The sequence below is a fragment of the Taeniopygia guttata genome, chromosome 5 (genome assembly GCF_048771995.1).
Source record: "Taeniopygia guttata chromosome 5, bTaeGut7.mat, whole genome shotgun sequence".
Lineage (NCBI taxonomy): Eukaryota > Metazoa > Chordata > Aves > Passeriformes > Estrildidae > Taeniopygia > Taeniopygia guttata.
This window is the reverse complement of record NC_133030.1, coordinates 41532851-41551696: the sequence shown is the minus strand read 5'-3', so window position 1 is coordinate 41551696 and position 18846 is coordinate 41532851. Positions and strand designations below refer to the sequence as shown.

Below are 18846 nucleotides of genomic sequence, written 5' to 3'. Positions count from 1 at the left end.
GCTTCTGGCAGTTGCCAAGTGTCACAAACTAAAATGTACATAATCGGCCAAATCAAAACTAGTGGATCAGTGAAAGGTATGATTAAACTGGGGGCAATTCACTGTGAACTACAAAAAGCTTCCACTGTGGTCAACAGTTTGAAGGAAGAGGCCTCAGACCTTCTACCTCCATGCACCAAGCCAGTGGACACCTGAACATTTTCTGCTTCATTCTATGTGAATCTAACCCTTTCTAACTTTACCAAATGTGGCACAGAAATGCAAGTATGGGTTTGTGGTGTTTTAATGCTGTGATGAGCCTCATGGGAGGGACCAAAACAGACTCTCAACCAATTATGAGTGGTTATCATACAGAACAGCGAGGGTTGACCACAAAAATACCTGATGACTGCCATTCACGGAATCCTGCCCACCTGACAGCAGGTGCTCCAACAGGGAACGGCTGCATCAAAGCCAGCAGGTGTTAAAATGTTTCGTACACAATGGAACTTGTGGTCTGTGGTAGCTAAAAACCTGTCCTCTTGCCACAGCTTGCCATGCACAGTCAGCTTACACTGGGATTTTCCATTCTAGAGTATCATGGAAGCAATTCCCACCTGTTTTATCAAAAGACTGAACATTGTAAGTTCGTAGTTCTGCTGGTCCAGAAAGTCTTCCAGTATTTGGAGGATTAGGGAAAAATCTTTCTTGTCTTCGAGCAGGAAGAACTGGATCAGCATAAGGCTCACCTAACATTGAAGAAATCACAAAACATAGGTCTGTGAAGATTTATTCCTACCATTCCATGCAATTTTAGACCAGAAAGGTTCTCGGGCTATCTTACACTCTTGTAAATATACAAAGTGTCTATTAATCAGGGTGAGCAAACAAATCTTAAATAACCCAGAGGAATCCTACGAAGTATATCCAATTGCTTATGTTTCTAAAAAGCTGCAAAAGAAAAAGTTCATTGATTTTTGGTTCAACATACAGCAGAATTTTGAAAGTTATAATTGCCTAAGTTATAAACAGTGGGGTCTTGAAACAAAGGTTCAGCCTAGCAAAGAAGATGGAAGACAAAACAAGGTACTGTATGTTTTAAGGCATTCTTAGGTAAGAATACTGTTATGTTTCATAGTGCTGTAATATATTTCCACCAACTTGCTGGCATCAGATCTAGCAATCTGTCATGCAGCTACAAGGCAAACTGTATCAGTGAGACCCAAGGGCAAAGGTGGAATAAGAATAGGAAAGCCAAGGAAACCAAACTACTTCTCTGCAGTATCCTGTCAACAGACCACACCCACCAGATGAGAAACTGCTCCTGAGAGGAGCTTGAGTTCTACCACTAGGCTTTCACACAGATGTGTATTGCTTGCTGCAGTAACAACTGAGGTTACCTAATTTTTTTTTTTCTGAACTTATAATGTTTTTTCTTCTTTATTACAGGTACCCAGGAAGGTTGTCCATACCCCCAAGTTTTTACTTGAGAAATATCAGCAAAATCCTCTTAACTCATCTCTGCCTCCCCTGAATGGTTAAGTGTAATACAGATGTTTAGCTGAAGATGTGAGACTGAAGACTGATTTTGCTGCTGTTAATCACTGAAGAGACATTATCAACAGGCAAACATGTGCCAGATAGGATGAATGTACCATGGTACTCCTGTAGTATTAATATAAATGAAGTTTTAAAAAAAATTTTTTTCAACATTACCTGGTTTTATTTAAATAAATTAGAACTTTGTACTTCTTAAATATCTTATTAACTATCCAGCCCAGACAGGTCTTTTAATACACTAAACAAACTCCCAGTACAATGATGAAACCAAACAGTTGATTGTCCCTTGATAATACCAATATGTACTTAAAAGATAGCAGAGAAGTGCAAATGAACCACACTGTTCAAGAAGAGGAAAAAACTACTATTAAAAATACCAGTTCAGTTGCACACGTGGGTCCAAGAAAACATTTAATATTTTTAAACCCAAAATAGTTAAATGTATAGACTGGAAGTCAGTAACTCATCTTTTCCATGGATACAGTAGCTAAGCAAAGTTTTTACCTGGTGGAGGCAGAATTATCCTGTGTTCTCTTTCCCAAGGAGGAGACAGGGATCCAGTATCTGATGGTGGCCTGTGGGGATCAGTTAATCTATCAGGATTCAGCTCTCCTCTTTCACTTCCAGCTTCATACATGGCAGTTGGTCCTCTGGATCCTAATTGAAGAAATCAAGTAGTTATTCACCCTTGTGTTTTAAATCCTCTGCTGTGGCTTTCCTTGTTCAGTCTGGAAACAGTGGAGCAATCATGGAATGCCAACGCTGTCAGGACACCCGAGGCTCCGCGGCTCTCCGGCTGTTCCGAGGCGCACAGCGACGAGTCTTAGCTCAGTAACAGCACAACATAGGGGACCTGCAGTGCTTTTGAAAAAACTAATAATTTTACAAGTTCCAGTTAATTTGAACCAGAAACCAGTACCCTCATGATAAATAACCTTCTCAGTGATAAAAACCTAATCAAACTAACAATTAGCATGCCAATACTGGTATCATAAAACACCCAACTGCATTCAACACTCTTCTGGTTCTAATTCTTTATTCAAGAAGAAGGAAAAAACCAAACAAAAAAATCCAAACCAAACAAAAAAAAAACTCTCTAAGGCCAGGTCAACATAATCAAGTGCAATAAAAAACATTTAAAAAAGTGATTTTAGATGGTGAGCTTCCTCTAAAACAGACTGGGTCTGAAAAACTACAGAGAATGATAGCAGAATTCAGTATTTCTAATTCTCCACGGTATAATTCAACATAAAACTTGAAGCCATTTTGTGTCTTGTGCACTCTGAGATAAGTACTATGATTGCATTTACTGGAGTCCTTATAGAATACAAATTTGGACATATTTCCCACTAATCAAGTAGAGGCTTCAATGGGTGCAATGGTAAAAATAAATTAAACAGCAAATTTATTACCTGTAACAGATGCTGAACTTCACTCTAGCATTTACCTACACTGCTTCCATCAGCGTAAGAAATATGAATGGAGGGTATTTTCCTTCCCTTACAACCTATGCCACCCCAGCTTACTTTTGCCTACTCTTGAATCTCTGAATTGTACCCCTTACACACAAACTTCCTGGTCCCTTCTATCAGTAGGGAAGAAACACTCTCCATGTAGGATGGCTGCTTCAAATTTAAAACAAAGGGAAGGGAACCAATTTACTGAACCAATAACTTTCTAATACCACAACCACCAATAAAACTGCCTCATGTTTTTGATAATATCCTCTCACAGACTGTAGACAAATGAGATGGAAGGGGCAGTATTCTTTTTTCAGAAAACTAATTTACTCCATTTTACTTTAAAATCTTATTTATTTTAGCAGACCCCATCTGTCCAAGAAAAAAAAAAGGAAAACTGATAAGTCTGGATTTTTGCTTTTCTTAATTTATGCTTCTAAAATTAATCCCCTGACAAACCTACCAACAAAAACTAGATTTCCAATTGCATTGTTACACATTAAACAGCTTTAGAAGCAAGTTGAAAAACAGAAAGAGTTTGTTCAATTAACTGTTTGTGTTGAATTGGTTGTTTTAATACTTTTTGTCACTAACATGAGGAAAAGGTGTGACAGGTTTATAGGAGAGGAGAGAGAAATCCAGAATAGATACATTTTCAAGTTTAAGCATTGTACCTCTTCCTCCTCCTCCACCTGGAAGCATAGGTGAAAGCCTTAAAGGACCCTCCAATAAAGTTGGAGGGGAAAGAAAAGCTCTTGTTTCAGATGAAGGCCGGCCCATTGGTGAGGGTCCATATGGGGAATGCTCTGGAACAGTTAAAACAAAATACTCATGTTCACAATACTTAGTTTAACAAACTGTATAAACAACTTCTCAGGTGAAGCTAAAAACTAAACTATGTAACTAAAATGAAATTTGTGCTCTCATTACCATGTGTAACATATTCCCAGTCTATTCTCATCAATACTACAAAGTTTCAACAAAATATTTGATAGGATCTAGAGTCACTTATGACCCAATTATTTTTTTTAAAAGACTAGCATTTGTATATACACATAGAGAGTTTTCAAGCAAGGCCAAGATAGTTTTCAAGCAATTAAATATGTGGTCTTGGGAAACAAAACCATAAACCAAAATAATTAGGCTCTATTTTACAATTCAATACTGTACCTCTGCCAAATGGTCTCATTGGAATATCAAGAGCATAAGGGTCTTTTTCTAAAAGTTCAAGTTTAAATTCTGCTTCAGTTAATCTGCAAAGAGACAATAAATAAGTAGTAAGTGACCAAGAAATGCAAAAGCTTTACCAGACTACACTGTTTACTGTCAGGCTTTCTACATAACTGGTTAATGAAGCAAGGTATTTTATTCCCTAAATAAATAAAACAAAGGATGTCACAGTACTCTGCACTTTAAAATGCCTGAAAGTATTTCTTTATGCTGTCGTTTCTACTGTAATTCAGAAGTTGAAGTTGCATTTTAGATGTCACATTCCTAGTATGGCATCACTTTAATTGCACTCCAAGTATTACTAAACCTCACACATCAAAGTTCCTCTCAACTACCACCAACTCTTAGTTCAGCATCAACTTCCGAGATAAGCTGCGAAATTGTGAGGTAACCAAACATCTGGTTGATACATACTTATTTAAAACAAACAAACAATACCCCCCTCCCCAACATTTGTATTCTAGTACTACATTCTGCTTCTTTCCTGAAGTATTTAAATGCTTCACATATTTCCTAACTTGTTACTTTCTTGCAGGTCATTTCTTTCAGAACTCTAACACTGTGATCTCTGCTGTGTTTGGGCTACAATACATTAACAGAAAACATCGATCTGCCTAAATCCAACACATGCCAAACTGCATTTGTTTATGAGTAGATAAGAACTGCACTTACTTTTGTCTGTTATGTGCATTTTCTTTTTTTATATCATTGAGGTGTCTTTCAGCTGCTCGGGCTGTCAGCTTTGGCAAAGGACAAAAACCAGATTATTAGATATTGCTATTTTTTGATTAAATGCTTCATAAATATGACAATTCCTAGGTCCAAGACATTTTATGTGAAGTGTATGGATTGAATTTTCACAAGATATGACTCATGCATGGAGCCTCACATATGTCAGCAAATGATATTAACAGCTCTAAATCCAAATTTTAGAGGAATTATAAGGCTTTCCTGCAGGTTCTTAAAACTTCAGAAATTGAATTCTTTGGTTATACCTGCTTTGAAGCACCTACAGAAGATTTGAAGTCTCAAATTCTATGTAAGAGTGATGTATTTTAAAATTGGATAGATAAAATCTCTGGAATTATGACCACAAAGCACCATAGCTTTTAGCAGGATTTTATCTCAGACATTCTGTGAAAGTGAAGAATGTATTAGTCAGGAGATATTTTAAACATTCCTGTTGGAAAAAAAGGCAAAAATGGATTTTGTAGAAACACTCTTAGGAAGATGTCAATGGAACATACTGTTCTCACAGGACATAACGGGTTCTACTTGTAGATAAAAGAAGTGAAGTACACCCAAAGTAAATATCAAAATGGCATTGAAACAAGGCCAAAAGCTTTCATTATTAGCAAAATGTCACACATTTGTTATATGGTGTAATGTTTTTCCAACAGATTTATTGCTATAACAAGTGATATCAGATTATCATTCTACTGTGTTCATAAGTACCCAGCTTAATTTTTCTAACTATTTTATATAATGGAAGTGTTTTTAACATGCTTTTGTGTATTTCTGCAAGAAATATGTTTAAAAGTGAAAGGTTAGAGATAATTTTGATGATCTCTTTTTAGTACAAATACAAAGGTGATAAACTGAACTTTTCAAATAATGAAAAATGAAGATGCAGAAAACACAGAAAATTCAGTATTTGGAACTTACCCAATTATCATGAGCTTTTTTCTCATGTGAAGTAATCTGTGAAAGAGAGATTTGTTATTCACTAAACCCCAATTCTTAGGATTACATGCTCTTTTTTGTAAACTTAATGTGTGTGGGTAATTTATAATGGGATGCCTAAACTGGAAATTCAGCTTTTCAATGAAGTTATCTGGTGATCTCTGCTATGAAATCATGTCAGTCCAAACCAGATAACATTAAGAAGAGGGAGGGGGAGGAAAAATTGGACACCCAACAAAGCCAAGCCAAATACAGTTCACAAGCTAACAGCAAGTGGCATTCCAGTTGCAGTAAATCCCTCCTACTGGCATAGACGCTGTCACAAAGCACAAAATACCTGATTCTCATAAGAACGAATGGTTCTCTCCAGCTCTTCTTCCAAATCTTTTGCTCGTTCTCTGTAACAAGTTGAGAATTGATGATATTGTAATAAAACATGCAGGAAAGTTTTGAATACAATAAACTCAACAGTAGCCACAAGATGCAATTAATATTTTTTTTTTAATCCAAAAGACAGTATTGTCACTTAGGCCCATGGGATACAAAAAATTATGCCAACAGTGGAAATTCCAGGCCTTACATTCTAAGCAAACAGGGATGTAAACAAGAGAACAGAACCCAAACCCCAAAAGCCCCCCAACTTTTCAGTGGTTTGTGATGTTTCCAGCATAAAGGCTGTCTTTCCTCACAGGCCCTACCAGCCAGCCTCAGCCAGCTCAGCACAGGAACTGATGTGGCTGGAGCACCACACTGTTACAGGCTACTAGTCAGTTCTGAGGGACAGTAACCTGCACTGAAGTTACTTCAAGACCACATGTCTGATGCCACCTTTGCTGCCAGCTGCGCTGTGCACAGCCCCTCTAGATTCTACACTTTCTCAGCAGGTGAGCCAAAGACACAGACATTGCTTGGTTATACTCAATTTGCAATATTAATATTCTCTTTAAAATTAGGATGCCTACAAAATCCATGCTCTGGATAAATCAGGAAGAATGAATTCTGTCTTCCTGTATGAATACTGAAGAATGTCCACAGAGAAGTAGTATTGATCACTGTTTTTCAGTTAGGCCTAATACCCCCAATAAACACCGAACTAAAAGATGAAGGGAAATATCCATTACATACTGAAAACTAAGCCAGAGTTAGACGAAATACAGGAAAAACACAGAGATACACAGCTGGTGCAAGAAAAACCAGAGCAAAGAAGTTAAGAAACAGCTACAGTAAATATTCGCCCATGACAATATTTTAGTAAATAATCTCTAAGCAACAGGACTATAACAAGCTTTGAGAAACAGAAATAGAATACTATAACTATACAGCATAAATGTTAGCTCTGTAGGAAAACTGAACATTCCATTTATTTCACAACATTCTCTTAACTTTGTATTTTTAACTTTGTTCAGTAAGGGGAACTAGGTGAGAGACCCACTTCTACCACACCATTAAAGCTAATGCATCAGAGCAACCAGGATTCTAATGGAAGAGCAGTTGCCCTAATCTTCAACACCCAAATGTTTTAACAAAGTAAAATCACCCTTCGTCTGTATTATAACACAGAAACGAGCATCTAACACACATACACAACCAAGAAACTGGAAGAAAATACATTTGCTTATGCTGTGGTTTTTAAAATTCTCTATTGCTCTTTCTTCACTTTGGAACAAGTGATTACAACTAAAATCTGCAATTACCTGTAGCTGTTTAGTTCTTCAGCAGCATGAATAATTTTTTCATCTACTTTAGAAAGCTTTTCTTCCTTCTGTAGACGTTCCCTCTCTTCTACTGTCAACTTCCTTTAAACAACATTCAAAAACTAGGGTTAATTTTGTTTCAAGACAACAACTTTGAAAGCAGCCACAAATTATCAAACAAACTAAAACCCAAGCTACACTAGCGGTCAGTGATTTGTTCTGGTATTTTCTAAAATAATTTTCTAGAGGAGAAAAAACAATTGTTACTAGCTATTAAAAAAAAACAAAAACAACTCTTTCCAGGGCCTCCTATTTTATCATTATGCCTTATTGGGCATTACAGAGGAAAAAACTCATGTACAAGGTAGTTCTGCAGAGCACACATGGATACCACTGCTGCATACAGCCCTGAATGGATAAACTGGTCATTTTCCTGTGAACAGCAGCTCTTAGCAATCAAGCTGTCTAAATCATGGATCTGGTAAACATTATTTAAATTTCTTTTTTACTCAATCTTAATTTCCTACTTTTTCATTTTCCCTGTTTGAACAGACACAGTTTTTAAAAGATGCCTTAATTAGTTCTAAGTTTTTTTTTTGTGTTGCTACATCACCCCACCTGCTTCTCCCCACTCCTTTTTGGCTTTTCTAAAATTCTTTGATAAGCAGTATACATTTGTTGAGTTTTAGTGAGGTTATGCTTTCTGCATCTTTTTTTTAACAGGTTCCTTCCCACTCCCTCCCTGCTCTTTTTTAAAAATCAAAATGCTAATGCAGTGATTTCTAGGATTTATTGCATCTACAAAGATGCTAAATATCTACAGAAATATACATGCTACAGGGCAGACTACTGAAAGTAATACTTCAAAAAGGTCCTGCACACTGCTCAGTACAGTATCTAGTCTTGTGCTGATTCTCTTGCTGCCTTCTAGACTATGACCACCCTTTGAAGAAATAATTTCTGATTAGTAAAACTGTAATTTTACATCATGCCCTAAAGTGATGCGCCCTGCTGCCACACACACACTCCTGAAGGTTACTACATGTCCTGACCAACCAACTTTAATTTCTAGTCCTGAACATATTTCTGATTTCAAACACTAGGTCATAAACCCTATTAACATTCTGACTGTGAGACAGATAGTACAGACTTCATATTCTGGTTGTCTTGGTGAGGAAAGCCTGATTCACAAGGTTCTATGTTGTTTACCAGCAAGGGCTTGCTTATGTTTTCAGTTTTATATATATCTTGTCATTCCTCTGGCATTTCTTGCTCTCTTTATTATATAAAATATATCTCACAGTTAAACACCTATTGATTCTCTTTCAGCAACTTTGACACATATATTACATCATGTAATAATTCACTTAAAGAAAAAATAATCAAGCTGTCCTACTTTAATTGCCTTATTTCATATATTAAAAATCTGTTACTTCTTTGTTTCTGTACTTGCTTGTGGTAAAGTCTTAATATGAATTGTTTCATGGAAACAGTTTCTATAAAGTACTGTAAACACAAATGTACATGAAAGGATAATAAACTGTCTTAACAATTCAGAAAATTCTGGAAAGCAGTATTCAAACTTTCAACTATTTTCAGTCTCCCAAATCAGAGTTACAATCAAATCAAACAGTAAGCATTGAAAAAAGAAGAACCAGCACCTGTGTAGTTTCATTTCATTTTCTTGATACAGCTCAGTCATTACTTTAAGTTTCTGCTGAAGCTTTTGAACTTCGCTTTCAAAATGTTCGTTTTCAGACCGCAAGGAAGCTTGCTGGCTTTGAAGGTTTTCTATGCGTTCTGTCAGATTTAGAGATAATTAATTACATTGGGATAACACATTGGCAATATTTTAGTATACAAAAAATCTGTAAAAACCTTTGAGCCTATGTTGATTTACTAACATCAGATACAGAGTTAACATATTTCAATATATGACACAAAATGAGAAACCAGCAACTATACTCTCTACCTGTCACGAAGTGCAGCCTTCTGTGTGTATCAGGCCTTTACTCCAAACCCCATAACTTTGAAAACAACTCAGTTTTGTAATTCAGAATCTAAATTTTTATTTAGGGCTCTTATTATTGTAATTATTTGACTAAAGGAGTACAGCTAGCACCACCACATGCTCTTGCAGATTTAGCTATACAAGGGTATACCTTGTATAGGTATATATATACATATATAGGTTTGTATATATATATATATATATATATATATATATGTATATATATGGCTACCTCAATAGCCTGAATGGGTAACTCAGATTTGTCAAGCTACCTTTATCTTTCCAAATTGAATTCAAAGTCATGTTTCTTTTCCTATTTACTATTCCTGTGCCTCATTTCAAGAAATATAACAAAGCTCCAAGTGAGTTTGAACATCTTCAATGGACAGAGCTAACAGTCAATTTGGAGAATTCACTAGCAAAAGGAATATGTTTAAAGGACTGTAAGAAAGTGAAAAATACAGTCTGACAGAGCATTTCACCACCCAAATAACAAAGCTGGACATTTTTAAATGATGGCTACTCTGCCAGCTATGATTATGAAAGCAATAGCTAATTACAGGTTTTAATTTGAACTTGAGTTTGTTTTCATTTCATAAGGTTTAATTCAGTATGTCCTACACAACAGAGGAAATTAAACAGAGCAAGATGTTTTTAAGTTCAATTCTCTAAATGCAGTACTTTATATTTTAAGGATTGAATTTGCACCCATTATAAACTATAATTAAGCTACCCTTTTAATAGATGGGTTTAAAATTCAGATTACAACTCCATTGTTTCATGTCCAGAAATTATGTAAAGGAGGTATTATGTATTTATTAACATCAGTTTGCTCTTGTATTTTAAGATTCTATAGCTAACATTACAGTTACAGAATATTCCAACAGAGTACAACCAAATATGCAACTTTCATTGCTCCATGTCTAAAATCATGTATTTAAAATAGCTAAGCAACTTAAAAATTAATTTTAAAAATCAAGTAGTTATTACTGTAAAGTTAATTCAGTTTTTACTGGAATTAATACTTGCAGGCTATAACACCATTTTACCAAAGTAGCATCTTATTAAAGGCAAAACAAGATTTAATTACCTGTAAGTTCTCCTTTAGCTTTATTTTCATCACACAGTTTTGAATACATTTGGTCTCTTTCTGCTTCCATGGTCTTTAAACAAGCATTTAACTACAACCAGAAATTAAAAAAAAAGGAGACCATTAAAAGATTACCAGATTAAGAAAGTGTTTGCATGCAAAAATATCTAATTAAACATTAAAATATGCTGAACTCTGATACTGGTATTACCAGAATAATTACATATATTCCCCCTGGTTTCCCCTCTTCTACCCACAAGTTTCTTAAAATCACGTACCTTTGCAGCATAGATCAGTTTCTTTACAGTTCGTTTTTGCTCATCATCTGCTTGAAGGAATAGAACAGTAAGTCATGTAAAAAGCATAAAAGGGCTTGTGACAGAGCTTACTGCTATTATTTGGGGTTTTTTATACAAAATCAATGTCAACATACCACAATATCACAATAGGCACAGCATACTTGGAAGATAAAGGAGCAAAAAAAAAAAAAGCAGGGGTGTGAGTAGAAGATATGCCAGTATTATAGTGCTTTGTTTGCCAGTCAAACACAGCTCAGACTGGTCATGTTAAAAGTGAGATGCTGAATATGTGCTGTAAGATTGATGGGCATGTGCCCTGTGGTATCCTAAGCACCAGCACAAAAAGAAGCTGCAGCAAGAAAAAGAGGAAGAAGGGCTTTTCTGTGTTGCTGCTTAAGGGGACTCGCATCTACACCCATTAGATGACACTGCTACCACACTGCTTGCAACAAGTAACACCTCTGTAAGGATAAGGAAGCAAAAATTAAGCTCTGAGGACTCCCAGGTCTACTGCTGGGAGGAGCTTGAAGAAGAAATATAAGCAAGATTTCCACCAAGAAATGCCACAGAGTCACTGCTTAATATACACACACATACTGCAGAATTCTGCAAGAGCCTGACCATTGAATCTTTACACTGCTCTATGACAGTCTGTACGCAACACAGTGCTGAACAAGAGGACAGGCTGCTATACCAGAGATGTCCAAGCATCAGTTAACTGTCTGACATGAATGACATCGAGTGAGATTTAAAAATCTGACTTCTATAAAGCTAATCTTGCAACTTTCCTGGCAGTTAGTCAGTTCTGTACTTCTAAAACATCTGTAAAATATTTAAATAGGGAAACCATACCTAAGTGCTCTCCGTTCTCTGTTTCACTCTTTATATCTGTGTCCCAGTGATTGTCTTCAGCATCACCATCTTCTTGTATTGCTGAACTCCAGTCTTTCATGTTCAGTATATATTGTGTCAGTGACTAAGAAAAGCACACATAAACCTCACAAACAAATGCAAACAATGAAAATGTAGTTATCATTACAATTACTTTCCAAGATTTCTGTCCTTTATTTAGTTCCCTTATTAGATTAAGCCAGCCCCACATACAAGCTTCTACATGTCTGATAATACTTCTTCTATCAAAGCACGTATTTGCAGGTCAACAGGCACATCCCTGTGAAGAATTTTCAGACAGCTCTAAGCATGCATGACTTTAGTGTGGCATGTGTATGTGATGTACACAACTATAAGAATATACACCCAAGTTCCAGTCTCCAAACCGGGGACAGGGGGAAAAGCCAATACTCTATCAGAACTAAAACAGTTTTTCCTTAGTTGTCTTTATCAGACAGATCCATTGTGCTGCTAAGCAACCTTTTTTTTGCTTAGCCAGAAACATTACGTTAGAGAATAGAAACAGCAATCAGAAGTCCAAAACAGCATAAGGCATATTAAGACAAGGAGAGGCTGTCAGGCTTTCTTGGAACTCTGTGATTAGCATCTGAATAGACACTAATATATGATTAGTCTGAATAACTCAATCCTAAATGTCATAATTTACCTTGATTTGGCTCTCTTTATTTTTCAAAACTTCTTCTACATCTGTTTTAGAAGATTCAAGCATCTTTGTTTGTTCATTCAGTTCACTAAGTCGTTCACCCCATCCTTCAGCTTCTTGTAAAAGCTAAAAAGGGAAATCCCAGATTAGTGTGATTGTCTACAAAACCAAGAATCAAGGATGAACAGTACTGAGCCTGTTACGTGTATTGTCTATACATAAGTGGGATTTAAACCTCCCCCACCAGTAAGAATTAACAGAGATAAGACTACAAGAAAGTTACCTAAAGAGTTGAAAATTAAATCTTCTATGTTTAGTTCAGTTGCTTTTGCTGCTCTAGCTGTCCATTGTAATTAGGATATTTCTAAGCATTTATAGGAAGTGTTCAGTTTATTCCACTCACGTTTAAAAACCTTGATGTGACAATGAATATAAAATACTAATAATTTACTTAACAGTGACATACACTGGGGAAGGGATGGAAAGCACTCACACCCCAATAGGAACACACACTTCTGAAAAGGTGCCTGTGTCTTCTCAAATTAGAAGCAGTCAGAGAAGTAAGGGAAAACAGGAAGCTTTTAGGCAGTTATTTATATTCATGTGACTTGCAAAACTGTATTATTTCTCCTCCTCTATACCTCTTGAAGTAGTTTTAAAATTTTATTTTAAAAAAGCTTCCCCATTAATGAAAGTCACAGCTCTATGTAATCAACACCTACTAGTATGAATCTCTGCAATTAACTGTGCTTAACTAAAATGATAGGTAGGTTCCAAGGCTGCATTTTACAGATACTCCCTAGTAAAATCTCATTTCACAAAAATATTTTACATAGTAAAGGGATTAGAACACCTCATCATCAGCTATTAAAAATAACCACTGCAACATATTAACTACTTATATTGAGAACAAAATTGAATAGGTGCAAATTCCTGTCAAAACATGCTGTAAAACAACATGGGGTAAAGTACAAGAAAATTGTCTTCAGACTCTGTCAAAAAATAATGCTTAAAGTTGCACAACAGGCAATCAATTTAAGAGCAGTAAATGTACAGAAAAGAATAACTACATTGAGCAATGAGAACATAACAGGCAGTTATACTAAAAATACAACCAGAAAACTGTAATTAAACAGGGGACCTGCATGCAAATAGACAAGGAAGCCTGAACACTACTTATCAAAGATAAACTAGAAGGCACAGAACAAAATATATGTGATTAGAACTGAATTAATTGCCCCTTGGCACACAATTGCACTTTCCAAGCTTTAAAAGCCATGTATGAATTTGCAGCATCATGCTAAACAACATATTAGGGAATTAGGAGACATACACAGACAACTGTTTTTATCATTAACTGTCATCATCAAAAGATGACTTTCAAGATATTCCTTCTTCATGAAGCCAAAGAAAAAATAAATTTACATGCTTTTATACACCTGTATGAACTACAATAAAGAGAAACAGCAAGGATTTGCAATGAGCTAGAGCAATACATATTTCTAATGTTCCAGAAGAAAAAAACAAACCAAAAAAACAGCAAAGCACAGAAATTCATTAACAGTTCCCTTGTTCAACCTAAAAGGCCCAATCCTGTCTCTGACACATCACAAACCTGAAACAGCACATCTCCTATAAAGTTTAAGCTATGATGTGCCAGAAGATTATTACCCATTTATGCAAATGGACAGAGGAAGAAAGAACTCTAGTTTCTGTGAACAAATAACACCTGTGAAATTCCATCTTAATAAAAGGGTAAGAAAGAAAACCAAAGTAGGATATGGATATTCTGATATAGTCAACTAATTCTCACACTTTAAAATCACCTCAGAAATGAGAACACAAGTAAGGCAGACACCTTCTCTATTTTACTTATCAAGTTCCAGCAACAAATAACATTAGGTTATTAATCTACTAAAAAGCACAAACTACAATATGCACAAATGTTCTCAAACTACTAACAACTGCAACAAACCCCAGTAAACAACAAAGTGTAGTAATTAATCCTAAATAATGTAGTTAAGGTAGTATTTATACCCAGGTTGTTTTATCTGGAAGGAATACAAAAGAACTTTTTTTTCACCTAAAAGCATGGCAATTAAATCCTGGAAGCTGTTTTTACTATTTTTTTCCCTTGGTTTTCCTTGATATAAAATAATTGTCTAAGAAATATAGGCAATTGCCAGCACTTAGTATTATCTTTCTCTAAGTACTATTTTTTTACTTTATTAAAAATGGAGGAAAGTGAAAATTTTTGTCACATACACAAATATTTGGATTATTTCCATTTGAAACCAAGAAATGACCACAGGGGGAAAAAAAGAAAATTCCTCTCTATTAAAAATGTATGTATTGTTTCTCAAAATTTATTAGTTAATAACACTGTCACATTTGAAACAAAGCACTGAGACCAGACCCTTCCTCCTCACAAAAACAAAGAAAATGTAGAGATTAGGAAAAAAAAGACTCTTGAAAGAAATTAATTCTCAAGCAACTTAATCTCACAATGGTAACAGTCAAATCCACTGCTTCTTCACCCACAGCTCTTAATAGAACTGTCTTCTTTTTTTGGCAACCATAAACATGGACTGCCCTTCCAGAATTAGGGAAAAAGATCACATTTTACTAACAGAGCTGTGCAGAACTGAAATATTCTTCATGCAAAAAAAAATTTAAATTATTTCCAGTATCCCCTTCTTTTTTCCTGAACCACTAAGTTTGACATATACCATGTTTTGACAGAGAGGACTAAAGAACTCCCCAGCTTTTTATAAGGATGATAAAAAGCAACAGGCCTGTACTTCCACCACTCCTCCTTCCCCTGGGCAAATCTCTATCAGGTTATTCCTCAGACAACAGGGAAATCATCAATCAGTCAGGAAAATAAGCACATATCCATTAAATCCACAACAAGCTACCTCAAACCAACGTTACACAGAAAATTAAACATTTATAGAAAATATCTACTGGTAAGAAAAAAAGAAATAGCTTCACTGTAAAGCAACCTATTGCACAGGACAACTATTGCACATGCTAAAAATTTTTAAATATTCAGTGTTCTTTGTGATCTGGCTACAGCACAGAAAACAGACAATTAAAATTTGGGAGGTAACAATCTTTTCTATTTCTCTCTGTTACATACCTGACTTTCAATTAATACATCTACAGTGGCACTAGAGTATGTTTTTTACTTGCCTTCTGAATACTCTGTGATTGCTCAATTTCTTTGGTTTTCCAGATCAAGTAAAAGAATTTTCTCTCTGCCTCTGTAGAGAATCCTAGCTGTGGATTTGTTCAGATACTTCTGCTTTCCAACAGGTCTCAACAAAGTTCTTATTAGACTTACATTACCACATGCTCTCCTTCTACTGAGCTCCATGCACAATTCCCCACAAACTAACTACTGCACTTCTTTTAAAACAGAATTATTTTAGACAAACATAAAATGGTTTTAAAAACCATGTCCTTTTCCATTTATTAAACACATTTCCATCCCATTTAGTAAAACACACAAGAGGTTATTAGTAAACTTGTTGAGGATGAGCTCTTTATTAGTATCTCAGAAAAACACAGCATTTCTAAGTATAACTAGGAAGAACCCACCTGTTTCTCACTTTCCTGGAGATGGCTGTTTTCATCTACTGCATCTTGAACAGATGTCTTGAGTCTCTCAGTATTAATCTGATACACTTTCAGGGTGGACTTGGCCTAAGTGAAATTAAAAAGTGTGTTGTTTAAATGGTATTGGTGAGGATATAGGTGAAGTCATGATGGTATTATCGGACTTGTCTTAGGTTTTCTGGCTGTGCTACATACATATTCTCACATTTTCTCTACAATTTCTACAGTTTTTGCTGACTGTAGTTTTGGAATACTATATATCACTGAGGAGTAAGAAAGCAAAAGAACAAGATAACTACTTCTCAATAAATGCCAATCACTGTATGAAATTAAAAGTTGCTCAATCAAGACACACCAAAGTACTAAGTCTTACAAACTCTCTTGGTTTACAGAACATACAATATCTGCATCCTTAACAAAAAAAAAAAAAAAATTAAAGCAGTAACTACATGGGGAATAGAGAAATTGCAAAGATTTGAAAACAGAAACTATAAAGGTTAGACATACCTCATCAATTTGTGACTGGATAGATTTTTCTTCATTCTCTAAAGACTCCACTTTCTCCTGAATTTCAGCCACCTGAAAATTATTAGTTGTCATACAGCTTCTTTCACATATTTGACTGACAATGTCTAGGCAATTAATACAATTATATTTATTTTCAAATTGAGAAAGTTATACTGCTGAATCAGTAAAAATGTGTGCTAAACCAGATTTTCTTCTTTTGAATATTTTTCTTTATCATTTTTCTTGTTACAGGGAAAACAAAATGGAAAATGTAGTTTTTATTTTAGAATACACAAAGAAAATAGTTTGTCTTATCTGCAGAGATTTTTTTCTGTGAGAATTTTTTTAACTAATAGAAACAAAGACAGGATTCTACTTATTCTTACCAAGGTATCATTTTCCGACTGCTTAGATTTTTCTTCTTCCAGTTCTTTTTCTAGATTCTCTATTTCCTCATTGAGTTTCAAGTTGGACTTTTTCAGCTTTTCATGCATTTCCTAAATCAAGTTGGTTTGTGAGTTAATAAAACATTTGATATTAACTACATATGAAGACAACAAGTATATTTTAAATGACAGCAAAGTATGATTCACTCAAATACTCTAGAGACTCCTGCATGAACAAAAGGTGAAAGAATTAGCTCTGTAGGGTGCACAATGAAATAAACCTACTTGCTTTTTAGAACGTGAATTTTATAGAGCCTATTAGGTATTTGATTAGCTTATCCAGACCTCTTTTACAAATATATTCTCAGTTTGGGGGATATAAATAATGTAGTGGTAATTTTTCTTTAAAACTGTGCACCTGTAGACTATGGAAAGTATTCTAATTAGATGAGAGAAAAAAATACTTCATGTACTACCCTCTCTCCTAGAAAAGGGAAGAATTTACTTTTTAAAATTATATATTGTCCAATATGCCATTTGTTCTAGTATTACTCATCTTCAGTGCAATTGTTAAAAAAGGTTTCTTTTAATTTAAATGCTTTCATTTTAAGTAATTTTCAGTAACCCAATTAAAACTCTTGTGTTCAAGTTTTTGGGATTGTCTGACTTTTTTTGCTATTTTTACTTAATTTGTTTGGGTGTTTTTTAATAGGGGCCACATTTTTCCTAAAATACCGCCTTATACTGTAGAAGTAACAATTTCCATTAATCCTTTTACCTCAAAAAAAGATGCGTCTGCTGATTCTTTCATAGTGTTACCATCCTTCAGAGACAACTGCAAATCTCCAAACTGAAAAGTAATTACTTTATGTCAGAATATAGGTAAACAATTAAATACTAGCATTAACTTGTGATGCTCTAGTCTGAAACACAGACCTCACCTAAATATTCACAAATGCACCTTGCTGGAAATCAGGAAAGCCTTAACCCTACTAGACTATCCCAGTGATGTAAATCAAAAAAAGACACCTTGAAGTTGCTTTCAGTGAAATATATTATGTTGAGAGTTTAAAGGCAGAACTTGCTAACACCTTAACTGCTCTTAAAGGCACTGACAACAAGGCATTTGAAGAATCCCTTTAAAACATCCTACTTTTAGAAAAGTTAATACTTTACTTGACAGAATCCATTTCTATGACACATCTGAAAGCAATAAATGAGGATCATTACCTCTTTTTTGCAGAGGCTGAGTTTTTCAAGAATTTTGCATTTTTCTTCAACTAGTTCAGCAATTTTATTGGCAAGCTGTTTTTCCCTTCCTAAAAAGTGAAAGACAAGCAAATGTTGCATCATCCAAATAATTAAAGGTGAGAAAAGAAAGAATAAAGTCATACTCTCAAGAAATATGAAAAATGAAGTACCGAAAATAAGCTTACCTACATAAAGTCGACTTCTAACCTGAAAAAAAGAGAATAAATACTGAAAATGTCTGCTCAATTACTCTTGTATAGTATCTGAAAACTAATCTTTTAAGCTGTGATTCCAGGCCAAGTTTAACCATGGAACTTAAAAAAGGAGCATAAATCGTAGTAAAAACAGGCAATCCTATCCTCTGCTCTTACCCCCGCCATGTCTGTGTGTTTGCCCTGCCCTTCTCCCACTCTTATCAGACAAAAGAGGGGAAAGGAGATTAGTTTTCACCTGGATGACGTTAATAACACACTTTGTATATTCATCACATAAGCACAACTGCCCACACAAAGCCCTGTAG

The 18846-nt window shown here is 35.1% G+C and overlaps 1 protein-coding gene across 6 annotated transcripts in view; it reads right to left on the bottom strand.

The window, feature by feature from the left end:
* Window positions 1-18846, bottom strand: part of MIA2 (MIA SH3 domain ER export factor 2) — a 35245-nt gene that overhangs the window by 4025 nt on the left and 12374 nt on the right. For 5 of the 6 annotated variants that reach the window (XM_072930241.1, XM_030273130.4, XM_030273132.4 and 2 more), the window contains 19 exons: window positions 18512-18533; window positions 18306-18394; window positions 17854-17925; window positions 17076-17186; window positions 16690-16761; window positions 16165-16269; window positions 12565-12687; window positions 11859-11982; window positions 10986-11032; window positions 10708-10798; window positions 9268-9406; window positions 7607-7708; window positions 6250-6310; window positions 5895-5930; window positions 4902-4969; window positions 4170-4252; window positions 3674-3805; window positions 2044-2196; window positions 597-728 (listed from right to left, as the gene is read on the bottom strand). In XM_072930241.1, the coding sequence (XP_072786342.1) occupies window positions 597-728; window positions 2044-2196; window positions 3674-3805; window positions 4170-4252; window positions 4902-4969; window positions 5895-5930; window positions 6250-6310; window positions 7607-7708; window positions 9268-9406; window positions 10708-10798; window positions 10986-11032; window positions 11859-11982; window positions 12565-12687; window positions 16165-16269; window positions 16690-16761; window positions 17076-17186; window positions 17854-17925; window positions 18306-18394; window positions 18512-18533 (1762 nt within the window). The remainder of the gene's footprint in view (window positions 1-596; window positions 729-2043; window positions 2197-3673; window positions 3806-4169; window positions 4253-4901; window positions 4970-5894; window positions 5931-6249; window positions 6311-7606; window positions 7709-9267; window positions 9407-10707; window positions 10799-10985; window positions 11033-11858; window positions 11983-12564; window positions 12688-16164; window positions 16270-16689; window positions 16762-17075; window positions 17187-17853; window positions 17926-18305; window positions 18395-18511; window positions 18534-18846) is intronic. The other variant, XM_030273131.4, reaches the window with a different exon arrangement.